Below are 25,838 nucleotides of genomic sequence, written 5' to 3'. Positions count from 1 at the left end.
TTTAGTTTTTAATCCAGCTCACTATCAGAATCAAGTGTGCAAAATTGGGGTTGGAGAAAAAACCTATCGGACAGTAGAGCTCCAGGAACAGAATTGAGCAGCCCTGGAACCCATAGATATACAGTGTTTTACGAGTTGTACGGTATAAACTGCGTACTCAGACTGAGGTCATAGGTAATCAGTGCAACACGAATTTCTGCTGTTGGACCGACTGGAACGCGTATTAGTAGGTGTTATTTTGTGTGTAAAAACGTTAGTTTACAGTAAACCTCCTACTTCCAAAATGAAAACTTGGTTCTAACTATACAAATCGATGTAATGTGCACATACTACTAGCAATGAGTTATTTCACGACCTCTCATTTGGTAAACAAGTCCATGTTGCGTCTGTATCTCAATATTACATCAAAGATAAATGGGTTCATCATATTCAAACGTAAGTAAGACTAAGCCCAAGTAAATGAAGCGTTTTTTAATTTCTGTTACTATTGTAAAGTGCTGTTACTATTGCATTGACTTACACAATCATGAATTAAAGTAGTACCCGCTAAATAACTTTACAACATGTAAGCCTATCTATTTGTCTTACCACCTCGTTAGATCAACAGCAAGGAGCTTTGTGTCTTGCTCCATGGCTCACGGATGTCCACATTCCACCTCCGACACAACACAGGACAGTCTGCTGGACTGGAGCTCGAGGACTGTTCTTCAGGGGTGGAGGGGGGACCTCCAAACAGCAGACCCTCGAGGACCTGGCTAAAAGTGTCAGAAACGGAAAGTACAAGAGGATTGTAGTGATGGCTGGTGCGGGCATCAGCACGCCAAGTGGCATTCCAGACTTCAGGTGACCCGAGGAGAGACACTTTATTTAGGTGTACCTGTATAGAGGTTTGGAAAAGTCAGAGTTTAAACTCTTTTAAGCTAGGATGATTCCGCTAGTTGCATTGTTGTGGTTAAGGCAAAATATAATACATGTACATGTGTTTTGGAAAAGTAGGCATATTTGATGTTGGCATTTTGCCCATGTCAGGAATCCAGTAGACTCTGTGGGATTTACATATATATATTATTTTTTTAATCCTCCCTGCTTTTCATGGACAGATCCCCTGGCAGTGGTTTGTATGACAATCTCCAGCAGTATAATCTACCTTATGCCGAAGCCATCTTCGAGATCAACTTCTTCCACCATAACCCCAACCCCTTCTTTGCCCTGGCCAAGGAGCTGTACCCAGGGGCCTACCAACCCAACCTTACACACTACTTTGTTCGCCTCCTACATGACAAGGGCCAGCTCCTCAGGATGTACACCCAGAATATCGATGGCCTGGAGCGATGTGAGTTAATCTGTCTGCCATCTCTTTTTCTTATCTATGTCTCCTTATCATATTTATGTTTCCCTTTCTCATCAGTCTCTGCCTCCTCTCTGTCATCTCTCTATGTCCATCACTCTTTATGTGTGTGTTCTAGTGGCGGGAATCCCTCCTGAGAAGCTGGTGGAAGCTCATGGCACCTTTGCTACTGCTACCTGTACAGTGTGTCGAAGGGACTTCAAGGGGGAGGAGCTACGTGTCCGTTTGTTAGCTGTTACAATATTCTCGGAGCATTTCCTTGTTTTAGAACTAGCACATTTTTCTGAACTGTCCAGATGTGACACTGACATTTCAAGACAATATTTTAACGCAATGGATTGTTGGTACCAATCTAATGCTTTAATATAATTTTTTTCCTTCTGTGTTTTTCTTCTTCTTTGTTGCTGATACAGCCTGATATAATGAAGGGGTCTATACCAAAATGTCCCACCTGTAAGGGAGTGGTAAAGCCTGATATTGTCTTCTTTGGAGAGGAACTGCCTCCTCACTTCTTCAGCTACCTGAAAGACTTCCCCCTGGCAGACCTTCTCATTATCATGGGGACATCTTTGGAGGTTAGTGGGTCCCAGTTATTCCTGTTAATCATCTTTTCTAAAACATTACATTATCATGTTATGTGTTTATAGCACACCTCTCAACCGTTATCTTACACTTATTCCCCCAGTGGCCTAGGGACCCGATTTGAGAGGGTCTTTAAAGATATCCGGGGGGTCCGTTCTTAGAACCGGAGATGTGTAAGAGCTTGTAGTTCTGCGTCCTTACACTAGGTGGAGCCCTTTGCCAGCTTAGCAGGAGCGGTGAGAAGTTCTGTCCCTCGGCTGCTCCTCAACAGGGACCTGGTGGGGCCCTTCACTTGGGGGACCCCGCGGCGCAATGACGTGGCCCAGCTAGGGGACGTGGTTGGGGGTGTGCAGGCCCTGGTGGACGCTCTGGGCTGGAACCACGAGCTTGAGGCTCTAATGGCTGCTGGCGCTGAGAAGGTAGGTCGTGGTGAATCGTGTTAAATACACACAAACACGTCTTCTGTGTACACATTCAAGTCACAGAACAACTCAAATGCTTGCCTCATGGCTTCCACTCATATGCATGGACTTGACTGTTTCTTATTTAACCTGCATACCCTGGAGGGACTGGATTGAGTCTGTCACAGACTAGATTGAAATGGGATTGAGTCTGTCACTGTCAACTTAGATTCCAGTCCGGATGCCTCCGCCACCAGATTCATAGCTTATGGACAACGTCATTCTACTCTGCAGAAAACCTGGAATGAACAAACACTTTTCAATTTACACCTACACATTGTGACCTCAGCACAACATTGATGCAGTAACAGTGACCTGCCTGGGTCTTGCAGAACAACAACGGGACATGGATGAGGTGCCGAGGTCAACTCCATGTTGAGCCTTAGGGGACAGAGGAAGGATGAATAACTCAGTCAAAACTCTGGTCTAACAAAGTGGGGGGTCGCCAAATCCATTATTTATTTATAGTATCGGGCAGACAATGTGGTTTTTCAAGCCTGATTTTTATGCGTTGCCTTTAGATGTTTTCCTTTTCAGGTTGATTTTGAAGCTGTAATTCAGTGGATAACATATGTTGGGGTTGACTTCCATACCCACATTACTCTTTCATTTTACATCAGCATAGTGTGAAATACACACATGAAATGTGGGCTAATTTTGCTGGGGGTCAACGCGTAGATTAACAATCTTTCCATGACATTTCAATTATTTGAGTGTTGTTCCATTGACCTCTAACTGGATGTATTAAGAGTAGTATTATTTTGTATTAGTTGTGTAAAATATAAATATTATATCTTAGTATGTAAGCTCATTATTTTAAGCTCATTATTTCACTTTACTGAATAGTTCTTTGGGTAAAGGGTTAACAGAAAGGAGCAGTTTTTCTTTTGTGTCAACATCAACCAGACACTGCTGTTAATCATTGCCCCTAGAAACAAATCTAATCAGCTTTTCTGACACTGCAGTCAAAAGGCACTAAGCTATTAATAAAGTTGAAAAATTATCCCGTTTTCATTGTCAAGACTTGTCTAGTTGTGATTGCAACTGCTCTGTGGCTGTGAGCAGAGACCGCATCTGACCTCCAGAGAGAGCTAAAGTACATCCTGAGGATTTGGAAGTAGTCCGTGCTAATCGCAAACTAAGTACCCCCCCCCCCTCCGCTGTGGCTGAAATAGATGATTGATTTATTTAATAGGATCTAATCCATAAAGTTAAGTTTTGTTAAAGGTCAAATCTGTTGACCTGTGAACCTCATAATGGATGTTGTTACTGAAGGTCACATGACCCGGCCAACGGAAGGTCTTCCAGGAATGAAACACAAGTTTTTCTGTTGCCCTGTGGACTAGAACACTAGTGATCTGTGTTTCTTATTTTCTGAACATAGCCCCGATTATAATATCAATAGCATAACCTTTATGCAACCTAGCCCTGATGCCTAAATCTAACCAGTAATACAGAGGTAAAGCTGGCCTGTGGTAGGTTTGAGTATGAAATAAAATTTTAAAACACTCCAGCCCATTCATTAATATTTGAAACTAGTATTTATGTATGTAGCTATTATTAAGGATCTACAAACATTTTATTAGCTACACTTAATGTGCAGCGCTTCATTGAATTTTAAAACCCTGTTATGTTTTGAGACATGTTGTGCCTGTCCTTATCGTAATGCCTATATTTAAGTCACCTAACTCTAACCTTTCACCCTAATCATGACCCCTGAGCTGATGATACCTTTTTCATAGTGAAGACTGTTACGTCATGTTTTACTGTTTTTCAGAAGTTTCACAACAATCTAGGAATTTGTTCTGATCTGTTGGTGCAGCAAGTTTGTACAAAAGAAATACAAATAAATAAGAATGGTGGACTGAGCATAAAAATTGTGGACTGAGCATTACCAAATTACTAATAATATAGTAAGGAATGTAAAATAATATCTAAGGTGTTAGAATTGTCCAGTTGAGAGTTGTGTATCTAGGGAAGGGTTATAGATTCATCCAGTTGAGGTTGTATGTATATGTGGGGAGGGGTCATAGATTTGACTAGTTGAGGTTGTATGTATATGTGGGGAGGGGTCATAGATTTGACTAGTTGAGGTTGTATGTATATGTGGGGAGGGGTCATAGATTTGACTAGTTGAGGTTGTATGTATATGTGGGGAGGGGTCATAGATTTGACTAGTTGAGGTTGTATGTATATGTGGGGAGGGGTCATAGATTTGACTAGTTGAGGTTGTATGTATATGTGGGGAGGGGTCATAGATTTGACTAGTTGAGGTTGTATGTATATGTGGGGAGGGGTCATAGATTTGACTAGTTGAGGTTGTATGTATATGTGGGGCGGGGTCATAGATTTGACTAGTTGAGGTTGTATGTATATGTGGGGCGGGGTCATAGATTTGACTAGTTGAGGTTGTATGTATATGTGGGAAGGGGTCATAGATTTGACTAGTTGAGGTTGTATGTATATGTGGGGAGGGGTCATAGATTTGACTAGTTGAGGTTGTATGTATATGTGGGGAGGGGTCATAGATTTGACTAGTTGAGGTTGTATGTATATGTGGGGAGGGGTCATAGATTTGACTAGTTGAGGTTGTATGTATATGTGGGGAGGGGTCATAGATTTGACTAGTTGAGGTTGTATGTAATTGTGGGGAGGGGTCATAGATTTGACTAGTTGAGGTTGTATGTATATGTGGGGCGGGGTCATAGATTTTACTAGTTGAGATTGTATGTATATGTGGGGAGGGGTCATAGATTTGACTAGTTGAGGTTGTATGTATATGTGGGGAGGGGTCATAGATTTGACTAGTTGAGGTTGTATGTAATTGTGGGGAGGGGTCATAGATTTGACTAGTTAATTTGGTTGTATGTATATGTGGAGAGGGGTCATAGATTTGACTAGTTGAGGGTTGTGTGTGTATGTGGGGAGTGGGTTATAGTCAGTTTGGCTCCGGGGTAATGTTCATGAGGCCTACTGCTGTAGGAAAGAAACTGTTCTTGGGGCGAGAGGTTTTGGTCCTGATAGACCTCAACTGAACCTGATCCTAACATAACTTCAACCTAAATAAACAAGCTTGTTAGACTCAAATGTTACCCGATTAAAAAAACTATGCCCAACTATACTGGACCCCACTCACCTAACGCAACTACAGACAAGTCGGACGGCAAATATAAAAAATCTATTGTCTCAGTAATGTTTTAATGCCTCCAGAATAGCTTCAGTGCGCCTTTGCATAGATTCCACAATTCCCTGGAACTCAACTGAAGGCAGTGAACACAATTCTTCCCAAAAATATTCCCTCATTCGGTGTGTAGATGATGGTGTTGGAGAGCACTACCCAACATTAGATCCATTCCTCTTGCCATCGTCATCCAGAATTGATGTCGACTGGGATTGCTCAGGGTTTTCATATTTCCACCAGCATGATATGATGTTAGTTGCTTCATTTTGAGATGCGTTACACCTGTATGAAAGCACCTGTTATGTTCCTCCACTCATTTATTCAGGTTCTTCCTTTAATTTGTCACCTGTCTGTATGAACTGTAACTGGGGACATCTAAATGTATTAACCCTAAATACCTGAGTTTTACTACTCCTAACCCGAACCTGAAAACTGCATTTGGACCCTTAAAAAGACCTTGTTCAGCCTCCACTCTGCAAACACATCATTCCAATCTGTCTTGACATATCTTAACGTTGAATAATGCACCACAGAAACTGGAACTCGCTTCTTTGATGTCTTGACGGTTTGTGTGAAGTAGAAACACATTGAGTGTACTGTGGAACGTCATCTATCAAATGTCACATTCCCTGAATAGAACTAGCTGATACAGATCTGTAGATAAAAAAAACTGTCACAACCCAGTGGATTCATTTCAATGACAGACTTTTTATGTCGTCTGTCTTTGATGAGCTTGCTCGGTCAGTTGATACCACGCTGAAAGGCCTGAAGTAGGCTGCATCTAAAATGCTATATTTACGTTCTCGAAATAGCATAAGCGCCTTTGGTTTTCAACATTAATATTGAAATATGACAATCTATAAACTGGTAAAATACTGTGAATGTGAACAAAATTCAATCTTCAAATTTTTCAACCGGCTATTCGGATATGTTTTAGCTTGGTTTGTCAGGTTTTCTGGCAATCCCACAGCCATGAGTTTCTTCTGCACTGTTCCCAGTCGTCACATTATTGGCAGCTAACCTAACAGCATTGATTTTCACACATAATGACCACAATACTTGGTCCCTGCTCGCCAACAGGGAACCTCAATTTATGTTTAAATCAATAGAGACTGGGTGTCCATTTTGTGAGTTATAATTACATTGCCACATTCAAGGGGACCATCTCCAGATCCACTAGGATGGCAACATGAATCAAAGACTCACCGCAGAGAAATGGTTCCCCTCAGTAGTTCAGAAAGGGCCGCAGCTGTCTGAGGTAAAAACCAGAAAGAAAAACTAGGCAAGCCAAGTTCGGCCAGCTAGCTGTGGTGAGCCAGGAAGCAGGCTTGAAGGGCAGCTGTTCACGGGCCAGGTCTAGATACCTGGTAGCCAGTAGGCGTGTTTTGGGTGATTACCATGAATTCATGACACAGGAACTGACAATCATTTTAATGATATTGCAATGCCAAATTGATGATCCCACATTCTAGGGTCAAGGGTCATGAAATAATTTGCTGGTGTCGATGCAGTAAACTTGGGTGCTCACCTTATCACACTGATAATCCAGAAAGCAATGCAAGGGTCCTACTTGTGGATTTTAGCTCTGCATTTAACACATAACACCAGGGCTTACTGACATGCTGTTTAGCTGTCTTAATAACCATACATCTGTATTTTAGTTTGCTATTGTTCTGTCCAATGGAACAATTAAAGCATTAAAACGGATCAGAACAAATCTTACTTGCCAATAAGTAAGTGAAACTTACTTGCCAATAAAGCACTTTCTGATTCTATTTAGTCCAGTAGATAATAAACGACACAGGCTTACATACAGAGTAGACAAATGCAGACCTACACCTCAGACCTTTCTTGTCATAGCAGCCACAGAGTAAAACAGGAGGAACATTATTTAAGCCTGGTCGTTGTAGGGGTGGATGCTGGATGTTATTGACAATCTAAATGGTTGATCGGTCATTGACCCGTCAGGGGGACGTTCAGCCATAATGTCATGTGTGAATGATAGGGCCAAACGCAGTGGCACAGCGGGGGAGGGTCGGCCCGCTGCCCTCGGGGTTACCTTCGTCTGATAACCGTGCATAACCGTACGTCTGATTTCAGTTGGCCTTGGGAGGTTTGAACACCGGAGCCTACACCCTGGAATCAAAGCACAATGTCAGTTACGCAGGCCATGCTACAGTCTCACTGCTTGGACCAAAATCCCAGAGGCTTCCTGGTGAGCTTCCTTGGGCGGTAAGAGAGGTGAAGTTCTTCTAGATGTGGTGTTCACCGCCGCACTGGTCTTTAGTGACCAGTGTTTGAGGGTCCAGCCTCAAAACACTGGCCAAGTCCAGCCAAGTCTCAATGCAGTGAAGGAATGTATTCACATACAGAAAGCAATTCCCCTCAGTACAGGCACTTCTCATCTATCATCAGTAGTAACAGTATCACTCAGTAGGGACCCGGAGTTTCTTATTGTATTCTTACCCACCCTCCACATTTGTTTATAGCATGCCTGGTCAAGTCATTGGACAACACTGCCATCGGTGTCACCAGAGCCCTGGGGAGTGAAAGAGTACACTGTGCTGCATGATTGAATCATGTCCCGAAATGGAGAATGTCCATCTTCATAATATTGCAGAGAGAGGCTCTAAACCACTTACCTTCTGTGTGGCTGGGTGAAAGGTCATGATTCGGTGTCCCTGTCTCTCTGTCTCTATCTCTGTGTCTCTTGGTCTCTCTGCCTCCCTGTCTCTCTGTCTCAATCATTCTGTCTCTATCTCTGTGTCTCTTGGTCTCTCTGCCTCCCTGTCTCTCTGTCTCAATCATTCTGTCTCTATCTCTGTGTCTCTTGGTCTCTCTGCCTCCCTGTCTCTCTGTATCTCTAATGGCCACAGAACTGAGGGTACAGGCACTTTAGAATGGTCCATGTTGTTTTCTCTGACAGAAAATAATTTAAAATCTATCCCCCAAGTTTTGCTGCATTGTTCAAAATGCTTGGGAAGCTGACTACTTGATAAATAGATCTAGTCATTTTCTTTTCACTTAAATTACTTCTGCTTTAAGTCCTGAAAAACAAGTCAGTTTGCCGATACTGATGAGAACAACCTATTACTTAACAAAGAGGTATCTCTTTATTGTAAAGCTTTCCACATAAAACGCGGACTTGGCAATAAGTAGGCACTGTCAATGACCAAACTGACATACATACTGCTGTTTCAGGCAGACCCATTAGAAGTATTGGCTTCAGTAAAATGGCAGAAAACTTCAAAAATACATTTGGATTTGGTATGGGTTTGTAAGAGCTTAGAGATATAGAGTTTGTATAATACATACTATATAAATGCAACTATTTAGTAGCTTGTGTTTTTTCATAATGCTGTCTTAAGATACATGTTATGATAACTTGCAGTTAATGTGTATTCATGGAACAGTTTTCTTATAGCACTTATTTGACACTATTAAGACTGTTTATAACACTGCTGTTACACTAATATTAAGCCCCGTATCATACCTGTTATAAACATTAGCAAGGAATACTTATCCAGTCTTAGTCCTGATGATGAGATTTACATACAAAAACAGATTTTCATTTCAGTTTAGATATTACAGATATTGTGCTTGTGTAGGCCAATGAACAAAATCCATCAGGAATGGCGAATCCCCCACAGGCTTTAACTCCAACACGGATGCCTCTTTCAGCCGTCCTGACAAGCTGCTAACGGTAGGGATGGAGCAAAAAGCCTGCACACAGTGTATCTCATCCCACAAAACCAACCAATTATCCATGTACAAAATAAATTGTAGTCAGAGTGCTTTATGAAAGTTTTTCTGCGATTACTCTGTCCAAAATATTAGTCTGCTGCAGTTTCTTCTATTTTTCATTGGGAGGGTTGAAAGAGAAATCGAGGGTAGTGTGTATAAAGCATCAGAATAACCCAGGGTTTATTATGACACTTTCTAGCCCATGACTCCCCTTGGACAAGTATATTCCAGTCAGTCCATTCAGAGTGGGTTCAATCTTAGCCTTAGTCCACGATCTGTTTGCGCATTCTCCCTAACCTCGGCTGCACGTCATAAAACACTGGCTAGCTAGGCTGTTTTCAGTGGCAGTTTGGGGCAAAAGCCTGCACACCCAGTAGCTCCAAGATAAACAGTGTCAATGAGGACTACTGTGTATTACATTTTGTATTTCCAGTCATTTTCAGCTTTAGACAAAACGAAGAGGGAGGTTTACGTAGCCCAGCCCTTTTTGACCTTTCTGACTCTTCGTTGGAGGAGCGATAGGGTATAATGGCTTTTGCTCCAGCCCTGCTGGAACACCCCTGAATCAACTAATCGAGGTCCTGATGAGTAGATGCTTATGGTTGTGTAGTAGCAGAAGGCTGTACATTGTGTAGCTGTCCAGGAGGACAATTGGCTGCTCCAGAGCAATGCATAGACTTTCTGCTCTGTGCTAATGCCAGGCCTAGGGGGACAATTACATTTAAATTCCAAACAATTAAAAATAACCCAATTCCAATTCCATGACACTGAAAAGCCCTAACTAAAATAAAAGGATTTGGAAATGGATTTTAACTGTCCTTTTTGAAACGACCGGAACTGAAATGGAACTGACCCAAGACTGGCCACTCCTGACATACCGCCCAGGCCAATGCTGTGGTATAACCCCCCCCCCCCCCCCCCCCCCCCGTAAGAACAGCCTGGCGCTACAATGGCTGTGGAGACCGAGTGGATCAGAACTGGCACAGTGAAGGTGAGGATCTCCACCATAGTGTAGAGCCACAGCTCTCCCGTTGTTCACCCTGGCCGGGGCCGACGTCAGCAGCAGCTGAACGAGTGGAGGGACTTCTTGAAGAACTTCCGGAACTCTGTGTTGAAGACAGTGTAGATGATGGGGTTGAGGGCGCTGTTGACGTAGCCCAGCCAGGTGACGGTGCTCATCAAGCCCGGGGGGATGTAGCAGGTGGAACACATTGCCCGTGTGATGTGGACCACGAAGAACGGGGTCCAGCAGAACAGGAAACAACCTGGACAGGGGGAGGACATGAAGTCAGGGGGCTGTTTGAATCGAAACCCAATGGTTTGTCTTTCGTTTCTTTGGATGAAATTAGTTGGGATGAGTTGGGATGAGGTGAGTTTGGATGAAATGAGTAGAGATGAGGTGAGTTGGGATGAGGTGAGTTAGGATCAGTTGAGATAGGATGTAATGAGTTTGGATGAGATACATTTGGATGAGATGAGTTGGAATGAGGTGAGGTGAGCTGGGATAAAGTGAGTTTGGATGGAGAGAATTTGGCTGATATGAGTTTGGATAAGGTATGTTGGGATGGGATAACTTTGGAATGAGGTGAGTTTGGATGGGATGACTTGGGATGAGGTGAGTTTGGATGGGATGACTTGGGATGTTTCTTCAAGAATTGTTGTCACAAAAGGCTTTATATTACCCCTGCCTGGAGTATCAAAGACCAAGCAGAAGACACAGCATACAGCCACAAATAATTTCCCTAGAGATATAACATTGATTCCATAGAGGGACTAATCTATGCTGTTTCATATGTTTTTAATCAGCGCCCTAATTAATCAAACATGTTCAGGTTAAGCAAGCAAGTTACGTTTATTTATATAGCATATAACTTATTTATATAAGTTAAAAGTGAAAACCTGAAGACGCCCGTCCCTCCGTGGAATCGGTTTGACATCTTTGCCCTAGAGAAAACTGACTAACCATTACCATTGCCAGCCCCATTTGATAATCATAGATAGTATTGTTGTTATTTTAACTCATGGACCATTACGATATAGCCGGACAACCGAAATGTCAGTTAGATTAACCTTCACAAACCTTTCCAAATCTTGTTCAGCCCCTCAACACGTGTTTTACGGGTAATGTTGACTTTTTACTAAGACCGGTGCTAACGCGAAAGAAATTCGTCGCGGGAAAAAACAGATAACATCCTTAACTGATCTGTAGTGTGTAGTGTAGCGTATGACAATGACCCGGTTAGAAACCGCACCAACATCACTGGGAAACCTCAGTGTCTGGGTATCACTAATTCACACCGGTCCCACCGCTCTGCCCGCTCCAACTCTCAGTTCCCTGCTTCAACCATTCAACCTAGCCCCTCTGTCATTTCGTAACGGTCGCAAGAAATGCATAACAAAACCCACCAAATATATACGTATACAGTGTATATATAAAGTGGTGCATTATGCAGGAAACAGGGTGGTGTTTTAGATGCTGTTAAAAAAAAAATTATCCAATGTGGAGGTGAATCGAGACGTATTACCAGTACGGCTGATATACTAGGAAACTAGCCTGCATTTTGCTCGCTGCCTCTCGGCTGAGGTGAATAATGCAGGAATATAGATGGGAATGCTATAAATACTCAAGTCGAGCGCTTGGCAGTCGGTTGGGTTCGCGATACAGATAAGGAGATGTCCTCAGTTGCGCCTTACCAGCTCTCACAGGTCTCTGGTCAAAAGTAGTGCCTTGGGGTGCTTTTTGGAACTCCCCTAGTGTGGATGTAGCAGTCCTTTCTCTTCCCACTGAAAGTGATGCCACGGCCGAAAAAGCCCTGTTTCCCGACCCGCACAGTTGTGCATCCTCCCTTGGCGGATACCGAATCGAGGTCGCGGTAGACCGAGAGCAGCGCAGAGGGCATTTCTCTGCAATGTCACCATAGGTCTCTGCGTTTTTCCTGATGAAAGTGTTTGCTATTGAACGGGTGTTACGTTGGTCGGGTGTTCACTCCGGAAAAGGGGCCGAACTCCTACCTTAACTTTCTGTATTTTTTCTAAATCCATGAGTAGGGTTGGAATAGTGTTTCAATGATGAGTCGTCGCCTTGCTGACTTCACTCGTTACATTTTAGTGCTATGGACCCGGAATAATCTGTTCATTGTCTCTTCTACACTTCACAAAATAACAAGAATGCAAGAATATCCCAATTAAGTGATGTTTGATTTACAGGTACAATTAGATTTTTGGGAGTGCGGAAGAATGAGAAATGTGTCCTCCAATGCATGTTTTTCCAAGCCATTTTCCCCATAACGCTGCCTGCTCAACCTGGTATTCGCTTGGACCTATCCACTATCGGCTAGATCGCATTCTCCGGCCCATAAACGTGATTCAGGGCCCATCCACAAAAGAACATGACCTACCATGCTAAAATAAAGGTTAAATAAAAAATAAAAATGATTTAGCGAGTAGCTACTCAATCCACTACGTAGAGTTGCGATTAGACACAACCCTGTCTAACAGCTTACCCATCACCCCATGGGGCTGAGTCTATCTTCACTTATGTCAGTGGGATACCAGGGCACTGTCTGTATGCTGCAGCCAGGATTTGAACTGAATGGTGCAGACTTCTGCAGCTGCACCATTCAGGAGCCACTTCCCTTTCATTTTCTCACACATAGACTCCCTCAGGAGAAATATAAACCTTGTAACTATTTGAACTAAAACTGAAAAGAAAAAAACATTAAATTCTTGCTCTCCGTACTCTACACTCTTAGACATGTTTGTAGCCAGTGTGTCTGACATATTGTAGGCCACAGCCAGTGTGTCTGACATATTGTAGGCCACAGCCAGTGTGTCTGACATATTGTAGGCTACAGCCAGTGTGTCTGACATATTGTAGGCCACAGCCAGTGTATCTGACATATTGTAGGCCACAGCCAGTGTGTCTGACATACAGTGGGGAGAACAAGTCTTTTCTACACTGCCGATTTTGCAGGTTTTCCCAGTGTATCAAATACTTGTTCTCCCCAATGTAACTGGATAATTGCGGAAGTAGGGAAGTCTATTTGTGTTGTGCTAGTCTCCGGGCAGGGTATAGTGTTAAACACATGCAAGACACAAACAGGTAGTCCAAATAATGATTGAATGTTCTTGTTCATGTTCAAGCATTGGCTAAGTAGCCAGATCGACTGGGCCATGGAATATTTTTTTTACATACAGTCAAACTGTGGTTGACGGCTATGCTATGCTATGGCTTCCTGGAGGTGAAACCCAAGAGCTGTCTGTCAAAATCATACGTCAGTCTCCTTCAATGGAATGATTTAAACATGGCCCATGCAACTCATCAGGTGTAGGACACAAAATATTAGTAATGATAGAAGAGAGTCTGCAACTCTGATAATGCTCCCACACAAATGTAATATAATAAAACGCACAGATTGGCAAGCGGATCCAAATGGATCTTGGTCGGGTCAGGTTGCTGGTTTGTGGTCTTTGTTGGGGCATTATCGGAGTTGCAGACTCTCTTCTATCAGCCTCTTTCATTGGAACATTGGAAACACTGGCGTTTGGTCAAAGTAGTGTTGTTTTCATCAACATTGCTACAACATGGCAGCATCGTCACAAATGTAGATAGAAGGATGGTTACAATTAAACCTGTTCTGCTCTAATTCCATGAATGTAGTTTACGCCCTACTTCCCCCCGAAGAGGAGAAGCGGTGGTTGACAGGCCAGGGTGGGACGGACACCCCAAATAACCCAAAAGAACAGCCTCAAAAATGTCCATAGACATTTCTGTCTTGACAAGAGCTGTGTGACATGAGTTTATGGAATTAATGGCAGGGCAGCCATTCAGGAAACTGCTTCTAACTAAGACACATGGCATGGTTTTTAAGAGCACAAAACCATAAACCCTGAACAATGGGGGGGGGGGGGGAAGAAAAAAAAGTGGGGTTATGGTATGGGCAGGCGTGTGTTATGGACAACTAACACAGGTGCGTTTTATTGATGGCATTTTGAATGCACAGAGATACCGTGACGAGATCCTGAGGCCCATTGTTGTGCCATTCATCCACGACCATCACCTCATGTTGCAGCATGATAATGCACGGCCCCATGCTGCAAGGATCTGTACACAATTCCTGAAAGCTGAAAACATCCCAGTTCTTGCATGACCAGCATACTCACCGGACATGTCACCCATTGAGCATGTTTGGGATGCCCTGGATCGGTGTATACAACAGCGTGTTCCAGGTCCTGCCAAAATCCAGCAACTTCGCACATCCATTGAAGAGGAGTGGACCAACATCCCACAGGCCACAATCAACAACCAGATCAACTGTATGCGAAGGAGAAGTGTTGCACTGCGTGAGGCAAATGGTGGTCACACCAGATACTGACTGGTTTTCGGACCCCCCGGACCCCTCCAATACAGTGAAACTGTACATTTTAGAGTGGCCTTTTATTGTGGACAACCTAAGGCACACCTGTGCAATAATCATGCTGTCTAATCAGCATCTTGATATGCCACACCTGTGAGGTGGATGGATTATCTCACTAAGTGCTCACTAACACAGATTTAGACAGATTTGTGAACAATATTTGAGAGAAACAGGCCTTTTTTGTACATAGAGAAAGTCTTAGATCTTTGAGTTCAGCTCATGATGAATGAGGGCAAAAACAAAAGTGTTGCGTTTATAATTTTGTTCAGTGTAGTTACTTGGGCTTATAGCCAGCCAAGTTTTAGTCCAGCTATACAGTACCTATAATGAAAACAATGACTCCAATCACTCCATGGCTGGTTAATTTCTTTAGAAAACAATGAATTGAATAGCCAACCACTACGCAATGCGAACTACGCTGTGTAAATCGAAAGCAATATGTTCCTTGTCGGTGCAGTTCGTCCATTGCAATTTAACTGTAAACAGTTTTATTTTAGGCTTACTACAATGTAGCTACATAAGCTTGTAGCCAGCAAAGTTTAAGTCTGTCCTGAACAAATCCTAATGCCTAATTTGCTCTGTCCGTGGCGAGGATCAAACACTGGTCGTCTACATGGCAGTCTGCGTCTCTAAGCACTACACTATATAACAATGGGTTGTTAGTCACTCACTCACTCACTCCCTCACTCAGTAAGAGACATTTGCTCTTCTTGGCTGGCTCCGCTCACCACGTCTGGCAAAAGGGCACAAAACTGAGAAGAGTAAATTATGTAAAACAATATGAAAACATTTAGTCACAGCTGATACAAACCACCCCATTGCATTTGGCCCTCTTCTGCACGTGCAGTACACAAAAGATCTTTAAACAATTATTCAATTATCAATCAGTCCTTATTCATGCATAAAAGAGCACGTGGAAGGAGGTTTGTGTGGTGGAGTAGCTCATAATGGAATAAAAACAACAATTGTTTTCATTGAAAATCATGCGGCAATTATTGTTATCATTCATGGCCTTACCACAAGGAAGTGATGAATCTTGTATCATGTATTTAATATTATGAGGGCCACTTATTATATGCTTATTGAGATAACCGCATAACCCCCTGAGGATCAATTTATTATTGATGCGGACACCCCCACCACACACACACACACACACACACACACACACTAAATAAACAAACACTTTCAGGTCACATCAGGCACACCCAAGATATGTTGGGCACCAGTACAGATATATGCAACCCCATGCAATGTCCCGAAATGTCAGTTCAATTAATCCCCATGAATAATTTCATTCAAACCCCCACTTGGCACTCCTATAACTAATCCGGGCACCCATGCAACTGAGTGAAATATTAATGTTGGCTTTGAGCTTCTTTATTGAGGGCACAGATAAAGCCTAAAGTAACACCTGAAACAACTTCTAGATTCAAGAGCTAATGTACACTAATGTTCAAAAGTGTCAGGTCACTTAGAAACGTCATTGTTTTTGTCCATTAAAAAATAAACAAAGAACCTTCTTCTGAAACTCATTAGTCTATTCTTGCTCTGAGAAATGAAATCTATTCTATGCGAAAATTTGCCAAGAAACTGAAGATCTCGTAAAACGATGTGTACTACTCCCTTCACACAACAGCGCAAACTGGCTCTAACCAGAATACAAAGAGTAGTGGGAGGCCCTGGTGCACAACTGATCAAGAAGACATACATTAGAGTGTCTAGTTTGAGAAACAGATGCCTCACAGGTCCTCATCTGACAGCTTCATTAAATAGTACCCAGTCTGAATGTCAAAAGAGGAAGAAGCTGGCCTTCTAGGCAGAGTTCTTCCTCTGTCCAGTGTCTGTGTTCTTTTGCCCATTGTAATCTTTTCTTTTTATTGGCCAGTCTGAGATATAGCTTTTTTTTGGAACTCTGCCTAGAAAGTAAAGTATAGGTAAATGCTTGATAGCAATTGTAACATTTCTGTAATATAACACATGCATTAATTAACATCTGATCTCGAGACGTGACACATTCAAAACGGAATATGTTCTGAATTGTCGATGATTTTTGTTTCTTCTTCAAAGTATTGGTGGACCATTAATTGCATCATTCAAGTCAGGAGTGTGTCCTGAAGTTGACGGGTTTATAAAAACTCCTGTGGAAGTCACCTTCTGAGTTTCATCATGAACACTTGAGCACAGAGGGCATTCCAAGTGTTGAAAATAGAGGTCCTAGTGATTCTGTGTTTCACAACTGCTTACACACATTTCCTGAATGTGTACCACATTTCCTCAAAACTATGAAGAAACTTCTCAAAACTCAAACCATACTGACCAAATCCCAGACTTATTGCACAACATTGAACAATATTCTAATGTGGTGGAATCTGAATTGTTGAATCTTGTTGTTGACAAAGGAGTTCCCTAGAGTTCAGTTCTGGGACCCCTACTGTAGTTGTTGGCTACATGCTTTGTAAGTGGGAAAACCTGCAAAATCGGCAGTGTATCAAATACTTGTTCTCCCCACTGTATATTACAGCCTTGTTGCGTTGTTTTCCCTCCATCCTTCCCTTGACCCCACATCATTTATCCCCCCTCTCTCGACTTCTTTCAGTTGCTGGTTGCGCTGAGTGTAAAAAAATAAAATAGGATCCAATTGTTTGTGTATGAGTGCATCATTTTTGTTTTCCATACTGACAGACAAAGGCAGTGCGAGATTTTGGGAAGGCAGCTGCCTTTGAATTTTATATGCAGGAAAATCCCTGTACACCATAGGCGTAGTTTTATTTAGGGACGCTAGCGCCATGTCCAAACCAAAGCCACGGAAGCACGAATTGTGCCTACCAAAACATTTTGTTTTAGTATTATAATTCACAACATCGCAATTTTTTTTTCTCCAGAATTATAATCTCACCTGTAACCCTGATGGAAAGTTCGCTTTTTTCAGATTTTCTGATTTTTACACCTCCCTGGTCGTGTATGTATGCTTGTATTTACCTTCTCTGCACCTTTCTGTAACATTGAGATTCATATGTATTCTTCAGTGTATTATTTTACAAGGTTAAAGCAGTACAAGGAGGTGCCAGCAGCGCAAGGAGGCAGGGGAAGGTAACAGCAGGGAAGAGGCAAGAGGAGGAGAGGCAGGGGAAGGTGCCAGCTGAAGAGGCAGCAAGAGAAGAGGCAGGGGAAGGAGCAGGAGGAGAGGCAGGGGAAGGTGCAGCATGAGGAGAGGCAGAGGAAGGTGCAGCAGGAGGAGAGGCTAGGGAAGGTGAAGAAGGAGGAGAGGCAGTGGAAGATGCAGAAGGAGGAGAGGCAGGGGAAGGTGCAGAAGGAGGAGATGCAGGGGATGAAGCAGGCAGTGCAGTTCAGTCTGAAGGTCTGGACATTCTTGTTGATTAGCCAAACCAACCCGATTCTAAGCACATTGCAGTATAAAGGCTTGCAAATAAGGTCCTACATTTCCAGGAAAGTTGGTTCAAAGAATACCGACAGCTTCATTATACCTGTTCCTTAAAAAACGTCCTGTGTTCCGAGTATGTGAAAGCAAACAAAAAAACAACCCTTGAAAAGAAAGTTAAGGAAGCATTTTATTCAAGGGGCTTTCAAAATGCCAGAGTTAGCATTCAACGACACAGTAACGGCAAAGCCCATCGTCACGCTGTGACTGTTAATGCCCAAGAGAAAAGGCCAATGGATGCTAAGAAACAGGAGGAGGCTAAGTATTGTCTTCAAAAGATAGTTGGTTCAGTTATGTATCTTGCTAGGCAGGGTATAGCCTTTGGAGACCATGAGATTGAAGAGGGGAATTTAACCTGCTGAAATACCAGGCAAATGAAAATAAGCAATTCTGCGCATGGTTAACTCGCTGTCATGATTACAATAGTCCACAGATTCAAAATGAGATTTTGTACTTGATAGGCAACACAATTGTGAGAGGAATTGCTGACGACATACGCAGTCTACCAGTTGTGCAGTTTTCCATTACTATTGATGGGACTCAGTATGTGTCTGGCAAGGAGCAAGAGTCTATCTTCTTCAGATACGTGGACCACAACTTGGTGCCACATTAAGTGTTTGTAGGATAATATGTGACAGATGCAGGTGCAGGGGTAGCTAAAGTTGCTGTCGATGTCATGCTCAGACTTAACCTCCCAATATCTGCCTTGAGGGGCCAGACTTATGGCAGGGAGGTGCCATGGAGCTCAGGCTGTGCTTAAGACACAGCAGCCGCTGGCGCTTCATGTGCACTGTGGTGCATGTTGTGCCAACCTGACTGCCCGGTCTATCCACCCCTCGTTTAGTACGCGACTCATTGCAGTGGGTCCATGAGCTGGGGACTCTAAGCAGGCTATCAGGAAAACTCAAGTCAATGTTTGAAAATACAGCCCCAGGGCCGAGAACAACATTAAAACCCCTCTGTCCAACAATGTGTGGACGGTCCGAGAGAATGCTGTCATCACAGTTCTCAATCAGTACGAGACTGTTTTGGATAGTTAAGAAGAGGTGGCCTCCAAGGCAACAGACACTGGTCCCAATGCGAACGCAAATGGACTCTGTGATAGATTCCAGAAAGGGGAAACTGTCCTAGGGCTCCTACAGGCGTCGGAGGTGACGGGGGAACTGGAGTGCTTAAGTAAGTCCCTTCAGAAAACCAGTCGAACTATCGCAGGGATGCAGTCCGCTGTCCAGCATGTCAACACCAACATGTCAACGCTGTCCAGCATGTCACCACCAACATGTCAACGCTGTCCAGCATGTCACCACCAACATGTCAACGCTGTCCAGCATGTCACCACCAACATGTCAACGCTGTCCAGCATGTCAACACCAACATGTCAACGCTGTCCAACATGGCAACACCAACTTGTCAACGCTGTCCAACATGGCAACACCAACATGTCAACGCTGTCCAACATGGCAACACCACACTCAAGGCAAAGAGAACTGAAGAACAGTTCCAACAACTGTATGATAAAGCAAATGGTAACCTCTTTTGACATTACGCAGATCAAAGTAGAGGTGCTTGTGAGGTTTATCATGGTCATTCCTGTTTCCTCTGCAGAGGCAGAGAGGAGCTTCAGAGCTCTCAGAAGTTTGAAAACATGGCTCAGATCTGAGATGACACAATCACACCTTAACCACGTTGTAGTTTCTAATGTGCATCGGGAGACATTATATCATATGGACATCAGGGCAATCGGCCAACAGTTTGCGTCCTTTAATGACAGGTGGAGACAAATCTTTGGGTACTATGACTAGAGGGTAGGTATTCTGGGGAGGTCTAAGGGGTCTGGAGAGACCAGGGAATAGTGGGCTGGTCGTTACTCATGGTTTACTTTGTTGACTTAGTAAATTGTTGGCCATTTCTTCAAACCTGCCTGCTTATGCTTGAAATGTAAAACCAATTTAACGAGCAAACCAATATTACATGTTTTATTGTTTTATGAAAACTAAACATTAAACTATACAGCTCTGGAAAAAAATTAAGAGACCACTGCACCTTTTTCTTTCCTTTCCAAAAAAGTCGAAAAAGGAAAGCTTTGAGTGAGAAACAGAAGAGTTAAAATTAAGAGACCACTGCAAATTGAACACTTCTGTTCCTCACTCAAAACCTTCCTTTTCAACTTTTTTGGATAGGAAAAAAAAGGTGCAGTGGTCTCTTAATTTTTTCCGAAGCTGTACATCATCTGTTATAGGCTGGTCCAACAACAATTTATCCCATACTGCTGCCTATGGGTTATCTAGCACCATGAGGTCATCCTGCTTCTTTTATCTTCTTTTATTCTTGCTGGACTATCTCATAAACAAACCAAACGTGTTGTAAATGTGTCAGTGACTTCTCAGCAAAGTAGGCTATTTAATCTTTAAAATATTTTTTCTTTCGGTAAGTTTGATTTTTTGGACCTAATTTGCTAACAATTTGTATGCAGTAAATGCACATGTAGGCCAAATGGACCATCTGTTTAAGAAAGTCATCAAGATCATCTGATGTGTAGCAAAAAAAAAAAAAAGTACTTGCACTCGCATTAACTGTAGATGTCCCTGGCAAAGCTGAAATCAAACCTGTGCCCTGGCTGTACACCCTGTATATTATTAAATACCTTTAACCCTGTGAGAATCTATACATTTAATTTCTATGCTGATGACACAGTACTGTAGAATGCTGCTCCATCTATTGAACAAGTGTGTGCACACCTGCAGTTTGATTTCTAATTCCAAATATATGGTATTCTCTTGGTCCTAATATCTAGATTTTATGCGTTTTATAATTACTACTCTGGATGTTTCTGCCTTGGTATTTGGTTAGATGAAAATATTTGATTGAAACACCCATTGCTCAGTTGGTCAGGAAGCTGGTTTCTTTTGAAAGATAATTTATGGTTAAAACGTGGTTAATTTCTGCATAGAAAGGAAACTGTGCCAGCTGCTTGGATGTCTGTGTTAGATTACGCGGTATGTGCCTGCTACAGCATTCATCTTTATTACTGGTGTAAACCTTTGCAGACATTATCTTTTATACACTTCTCTTCGCCAGTACATCCTGACTTATCTCCCATCATAGGGATGACTTCCAGAAGGGCCAGACGTTGGTTCATGAAAGCCTGTCCTGTAGAATTTACAACAGCTAACTATCCCACATCAAAAATGTATTGGAGAAACAGCAGTTCTTTTATGTGCACACAGTACTGTCTACTCCCAAAGTTACCAGAGGCTTATCTGGATAAAACTGCTTTGGACTACTATGACCCCCAGCCATGGAGTGACTTGCAGAGTAAACTTAACGTAAAAATAAGTTCTATAATGTTCAGCTGTGAGATAAATTGCTTTTCTTAATGTGTGTGTTTCACATTTCATATGTGTTTTCATTGTCGCTGTAATACAGGGCTTGACTGGAAAAGTTTGATTCCTCGTATAAAGGGTAAAAAAAATCAGTAAAATATACTATTCAGGCTTCCGCCCACTCCTAAATTTGTTCTCATGAATGCACAACACTTGTAGTGTAATATGTTGTCTGGGAGGGAAAAGCATTTGAGCATAACACACCTTTTTGCCTGGCACGACAGGTGTCTCAGGTACACACACACACACACCGGGGAGCTTTGACCGGGCTGAGGTGGGGTTGATGGTCAAAAGATCAGAGGTGGCGCAACCAAAAGCTCCGGCAGGATCAGGACCTGACCTGCTTCCTGTGCCAGACCAGGTCATACTCTACCATGACTGCGGCTTTTCTAGGGTTACGCCGCGGTTCTCGTCGTCAGCCGTTGACGGCGTGGTTTTCAAAATCAGTTACAAACTTAATTGGGCCTTCTTTGTAACCCCCCCCCCCCACCCGGGTTTCACAAGGGGGTAGGAGAAAAGTTGTTGAGTGTCATCTCCAAAGCTATGATGGGAGATAAGGCACGACAATGCGGCCAAGCCACGTGACCAGCAGGGAGATGTCAGAGACAGGAGGACACAAAGTCGTGATCAAAGAGCTTGTGTGAGACAAGTTAGCCAACAGTGTCGAGTGAGATGAGGACAAGCACGTTGCACGTTGTGTTTTTTGAGCCACAGGTCTATCAATAACCCATTGTCATTGCCATGGCAACGCTAGCACTGCAACCCTACAAAACCCTATTCCACTAGATAGATTTGCTCTGGACTGTTTGCTTGAACATGTGATACTGCACAGTGCTCAGTATTTGCACAAATTCACGAGGGGAAGTTATTTTCTGGGTGACGGATCTCCGGACACCAAGGTGAAAACGACATTGTTCTGGCCCCGAGCAAGACAGTTAACCCTAAATGCTCGTCCTTACACAGAAACATTCCCCCCAGGTTGTTGTTGCTAGAATCACAAAGTGCTTTTACAAAACACCCAGCCTGAAACCTTAAGGAGCAAACAAAAACAGTGTTGAAGCACAGTGGCTAGGGAAAAACTCCCTAAGAGGGGCCCCAGGGCACATCTAACACGACCCCAGGGCACATCTAACACGACCCCAGGGCACATCTAACACGACCCCAGGGCACATCTAACACGACCCCAGGGCACATCTAACACGACCCCAGGGCACATCTAACACGACCCCAGGGCACATCTAACACGACCCCAGGGCACATCTAACACGACCCCAGGGCACATCTAACACAACCCCAGGGCACGACATTAGTAACAATGGTGACGGAAACATGCTCCTCTATCCTTTGACCTGCGTGCATGGGGGGGGGCATCCCAAACCCTTACATAATGATTGGATTGAAGGGTTTAAGCTATACTTAGTCTGCTATAAAACGGTAGCCAAAACTGACACGAGGCATGAGCAACATTAGTGGTCTCTTAGAGCCCCCTACTGCTAGCTAGCGGCCCCGATTAAATTTGACCTAGGGCCCCCAAAAGGCTAGAGCTGGCACTGCTTACAGCATGCAGACCTTCACCTTGGCAGTGCTGCCTGCCCCTTAATGGATGCCATCTTGACCCACTGTATGTTACAGTGTAATTATCAGTTCCCCTGTCAGGCCAGGATACCACGGGACAATTCCTAAGTTCTCCTGGCTTCACCTCATCTCTTGTTTTGATGAAGGTTGGTATAAAAAAATGAAAATAATCTTCCAGTGTTGAAGATGCAGTGTGTTTCCCCAGGGTCCACCACTCAAAACCCTGTCATGAAAAATTCAACTCATCAGCCAGACACTGAGAAGAAAAAAATACCACTCAACCACCTGAAATTATTTATGAATGGTGATGCTGTGAAGGCCAGAAGGGAATAGGTCCCACATCAGGGATAGAAGGAGAATTCCCTCGTGGTATCTCATCAAACATTTCAATTCAGCGCCTAACTGATATTTACCCACTTCCATGACTGCTCTCCCAGGTAAACATATGTTAATACTAAACGTACGTTAAACTTTAATAGGTTTCACCTGCTGGCAAATACATTCATATTTTTTTATTACTTTCAATCACACTTTTAGGGGACTTGGTTAAGAATTTTATCACGTCCCAGGTCACTGAAACACAATACTAAAGTACATTCTAGATAACCGGTCCTCGGTACAATCAGCTAATGACCGTCAACACCAGCCTTTAGGGCTTGCAATGAGTGTGTTTTAATTACACAGTTTCGAGTGCTTTTATTCCAGGTCAGTGAATTCTCAGAAATTGTAGTTACAATCAGCTTATACAGACACCCCGCCCTAAAGCCCAGCTGAACAAACGTTAAGGCATAATGGCTGGGAAAAACTGGGAAAACGTAGAAATGCGGACCTAGACAGAAGCAAAGCTCAAAGGGCTGAACCTTCGGCTGATGACGGCCAGTCATAATCAACTCTGTGATCTCTGTCAAGCTAAGAAGGGTCATGTATATTCCCAATTTGTATTCCATGACACAACCACTAGCTTTAGCACTTGGAATTTCATGGCTGACTGCTGACAGTGGTTCGACGTATAGATTAAGCACATATAGACAACATATTAAACATACAGTCCAAAGTGGAAGGTCTAAAAATGTATGCGGCTATGTGTCAGACAGTCTTTAAGCAGGGGACCTACTTGGCTTTTTGACATTGGAAACCTGCGTGGGGGGGGGTGGGCTTCCAACTTTTTTTGGACCAGCCCGTTACTCCTTGACACTCCTGTGACTTTTTTGGATGAGTCTCATTTCCCGGCACTTACCCACCACAACAGGGAGCACCCTCATGGCCTTCCTCTCCCTCCCGTTGATCTTGGCCCTCTTCCTCTTCTGCAGTGGCTGCTGCTGGTAGGCGATGGAGGGAACGGAGCTGATCCTCTCCCGGTACTCAGGGGGGAACGGCGGACACTCCGGATGCAGGAAGTCGTCGTTGTCCTCAAGCCCCAGGCGGGCCTGAGCCAGGTCCCTCTCGATGATCCTCGGCAGGGGCATCGGCAGTGGACCAGGGATGACCCCGGGGGTTGACGGTATGGCAGCCGCGGCCGCCGCCGCCTGCTGGAGCTTCCGGCACTCCTGTATGCTGCTCTTCAGCTTGGCCTTGCGCGCCTCCTCCCACCTCTTCAGGCCCCGGAACATGCCGAAGTATAGGAGGAGCATGATGGGGCACGGGATGAAGAAGGAGCAGACGGAGGAGTAGACCACGTAGTTGTCGTCTTCCAGTTTGCACTCGGCGGGGTTGCGCTTCTGGATGTCGTTGATGCCGAACATGACGGGCGAGGCCACAGCGAGAGCAATGAGCCAGGTGCCGGACAGCAGAATGATCTGACGCTGGTCGACGTGCTTCCTGTTGTAGTTCAGGGGGATGGAAACGGCAATGAACCTGTGAGGAGAAAGAGGAAAGACACCTACATGAGGCAGTGAATGAACTGAAAGGGAAAGCCTGTAGGCTACAAATGAATTGCATGAATTGAAATCATTGAACCTATTGCACTTTATGAAAGTGAAGGGTGGAGTAGCTACTGTACCGCCCCAATGACCCAGCATGCCGAGTTCTGGATGATTCTCCTACACACCCAGAGCAAAACCAAAAACTACGCATGCACAGCGGAATTCAGCCAATATCCACTAATTATAGAAAAAAAGGTTTTAAAAAGAGCAAATATGTTTAGGAAAATACAATGCCAAAAGATAAACAAATCTGAGTTTCTCCAAGTCAAGCTGGTCTCAGGGTTGAGTACACAGACCTGTTCTAAAATTATGACTCAGTCAAAATGAAACAACATTTCTTATTGTGAAACGTGAACACAAAGCAAAATGCTAAATGCATGAACACAAAGCAAAATGCAGTGCTATCTGGCCCTACATCACCAGGACACATTGGCAAATATTTGATCATGATAACAGATCACAACCTTTTGACAACATTCTGACAAAGTGCAGACTCACAGCTTTGACATTGAGAGGGTGACAACACAGGAAAACCTGGCTGCCTGTTCATGGTTAGAAAAAACAGAGAAATATTTTTTACATGCAAATTAAGCCTTAACATAGAAGTGGGACTACCTCTTTCATTAAACATACATTTATGAAGTTAATGAACCTTTTATTTCTACTGTCAGACAAAGAGCACATGCCTCCAAGGCAGGGCAAATGTACTGTAGCTGCTAAAAACACATTTTCAATACATTTCTGTCATGATGCTTAGACAGCAGGCAGATGGGCACCAAACTT

At 43.5% G+C, this 25,838-nt stretch overlaps 2 protein-coding genes across 5 annotated transcripts in view; one reads left to right on the top strand and one right to left on the bottom strand.

The window, feature by feature from the left end:
* The first annotated feature begins 64 nt into the window (after nucleotides 1-64).
* On the top strand, nucleotides 65-3,394 carry sirt3 (sirtuin 3). 3 transcript variants are annotated; one of them, XM_020056512.3, is made up of 7 exons: nucleotides 67-435; nucleotides 600-843; nucleotides 1,101-1,333; nucleotides 1,467-1,567; nucleotides 1,762-1,923; nucleotides 2,137-2,349; nucleotides 2,561-3,394. In XM_020056512.3, exons 1-7 carry the CDS (start codon nucleotides 339-341, stop codon nucleotides 2,594-2,596), a joined length of 1,086 nt encoding a protein of 361 aa, XP_019912071.2. In that variant the 5' UTR covers nucleotides 67-338; the 3' UTR covers nucleotides 2,597-3,394. The 3 variants fall into 3 exon arrangements, with proteins under 3 accessions (XP_010864582.2, XP_019912071.2, XP_010864581.2); XM_010866279.5 differs by having other exon boundaries at nucleotides 69-435; nucleotides 2,497-3,394; XM_010866280.5 differs by lacking the exon at nucleotides 2,561-3,394 and having other exon boundaries at nucleotides 65-435; nucleotides 2,118-2,341.
* A 6,855-nt stretch (nucleotides 3,395-10,249) lies between these two features.
* drd4b (dopamine receptor D4b) overlaps nucleotides 10,250-25,838 on the bottom strand; it is a 28,320-nt gene continuing 12,731 nt past the window's right edge. The window contains exons 3-4 of one of the 2 annotated variants that reach the window (XM_010866281.5): nucleotides 24,371-24,987; nucleotides 10,250-10,581 (exon numbers count right to left, since the gene is read on the bottom strand). In XM_010866281.5, coding sequence (XP_010864583.1) covers nucleotides 10,373-10,581; nucleotides 24,371-24,987 — 826 coding nt within the window. In that variant the 3' untranslated portion in view covers nucleotides 10,250-10,372. The remainder of the gene's footprint in view (nucleotides 10,582-24,370; nucleotides 24,988-25,838) is intronic. The other variant, XM_010866282.4, reaches the window with a different exon arrangement.

This window comes from Esox lucius, chromosome 2 (genome assembly GCF_011004845.1).
Source record: "Esox lucius isolate fEsoLuc1 chromosome 2, fEsoLuc1.pri, whole genome shotgun sequence".
Classification (NCBI taxonomy): Eukaryota; Metazoa; Chordata; class Actinopteri; order Esociformes; family Esocidae; genus Esox; species Esox lucius.
This window is presented reverse-complemented; position numbering and strand designations above follow the sequence as displayed.

Excerpts from the sequence above, each read along its gene's own strand:
- sirt3 (XM_020056512.3), top strand. The coding sequence starts at position 339 with ATGAGTTATTTCACGACCTCTCATTTGGTAAACAAGTCCATGTTGCGT. Across the intron at positions 1,568-1,761 it reads TCAAGGGGGAGGAGCTACGT|CCTGATATAATGAAGGGGTC; the intron begins GTCCGTTTGTTA and ends TTGCTGATACAG. Across the intron at positions 2,350-2,560 it reads TGGCTGCTGGCGCTGAGAAG|ATTCCAGTCCGGATGCCTCC; the intron begins GTAGGTCGTGGT and ends CTGTCAACTTAG.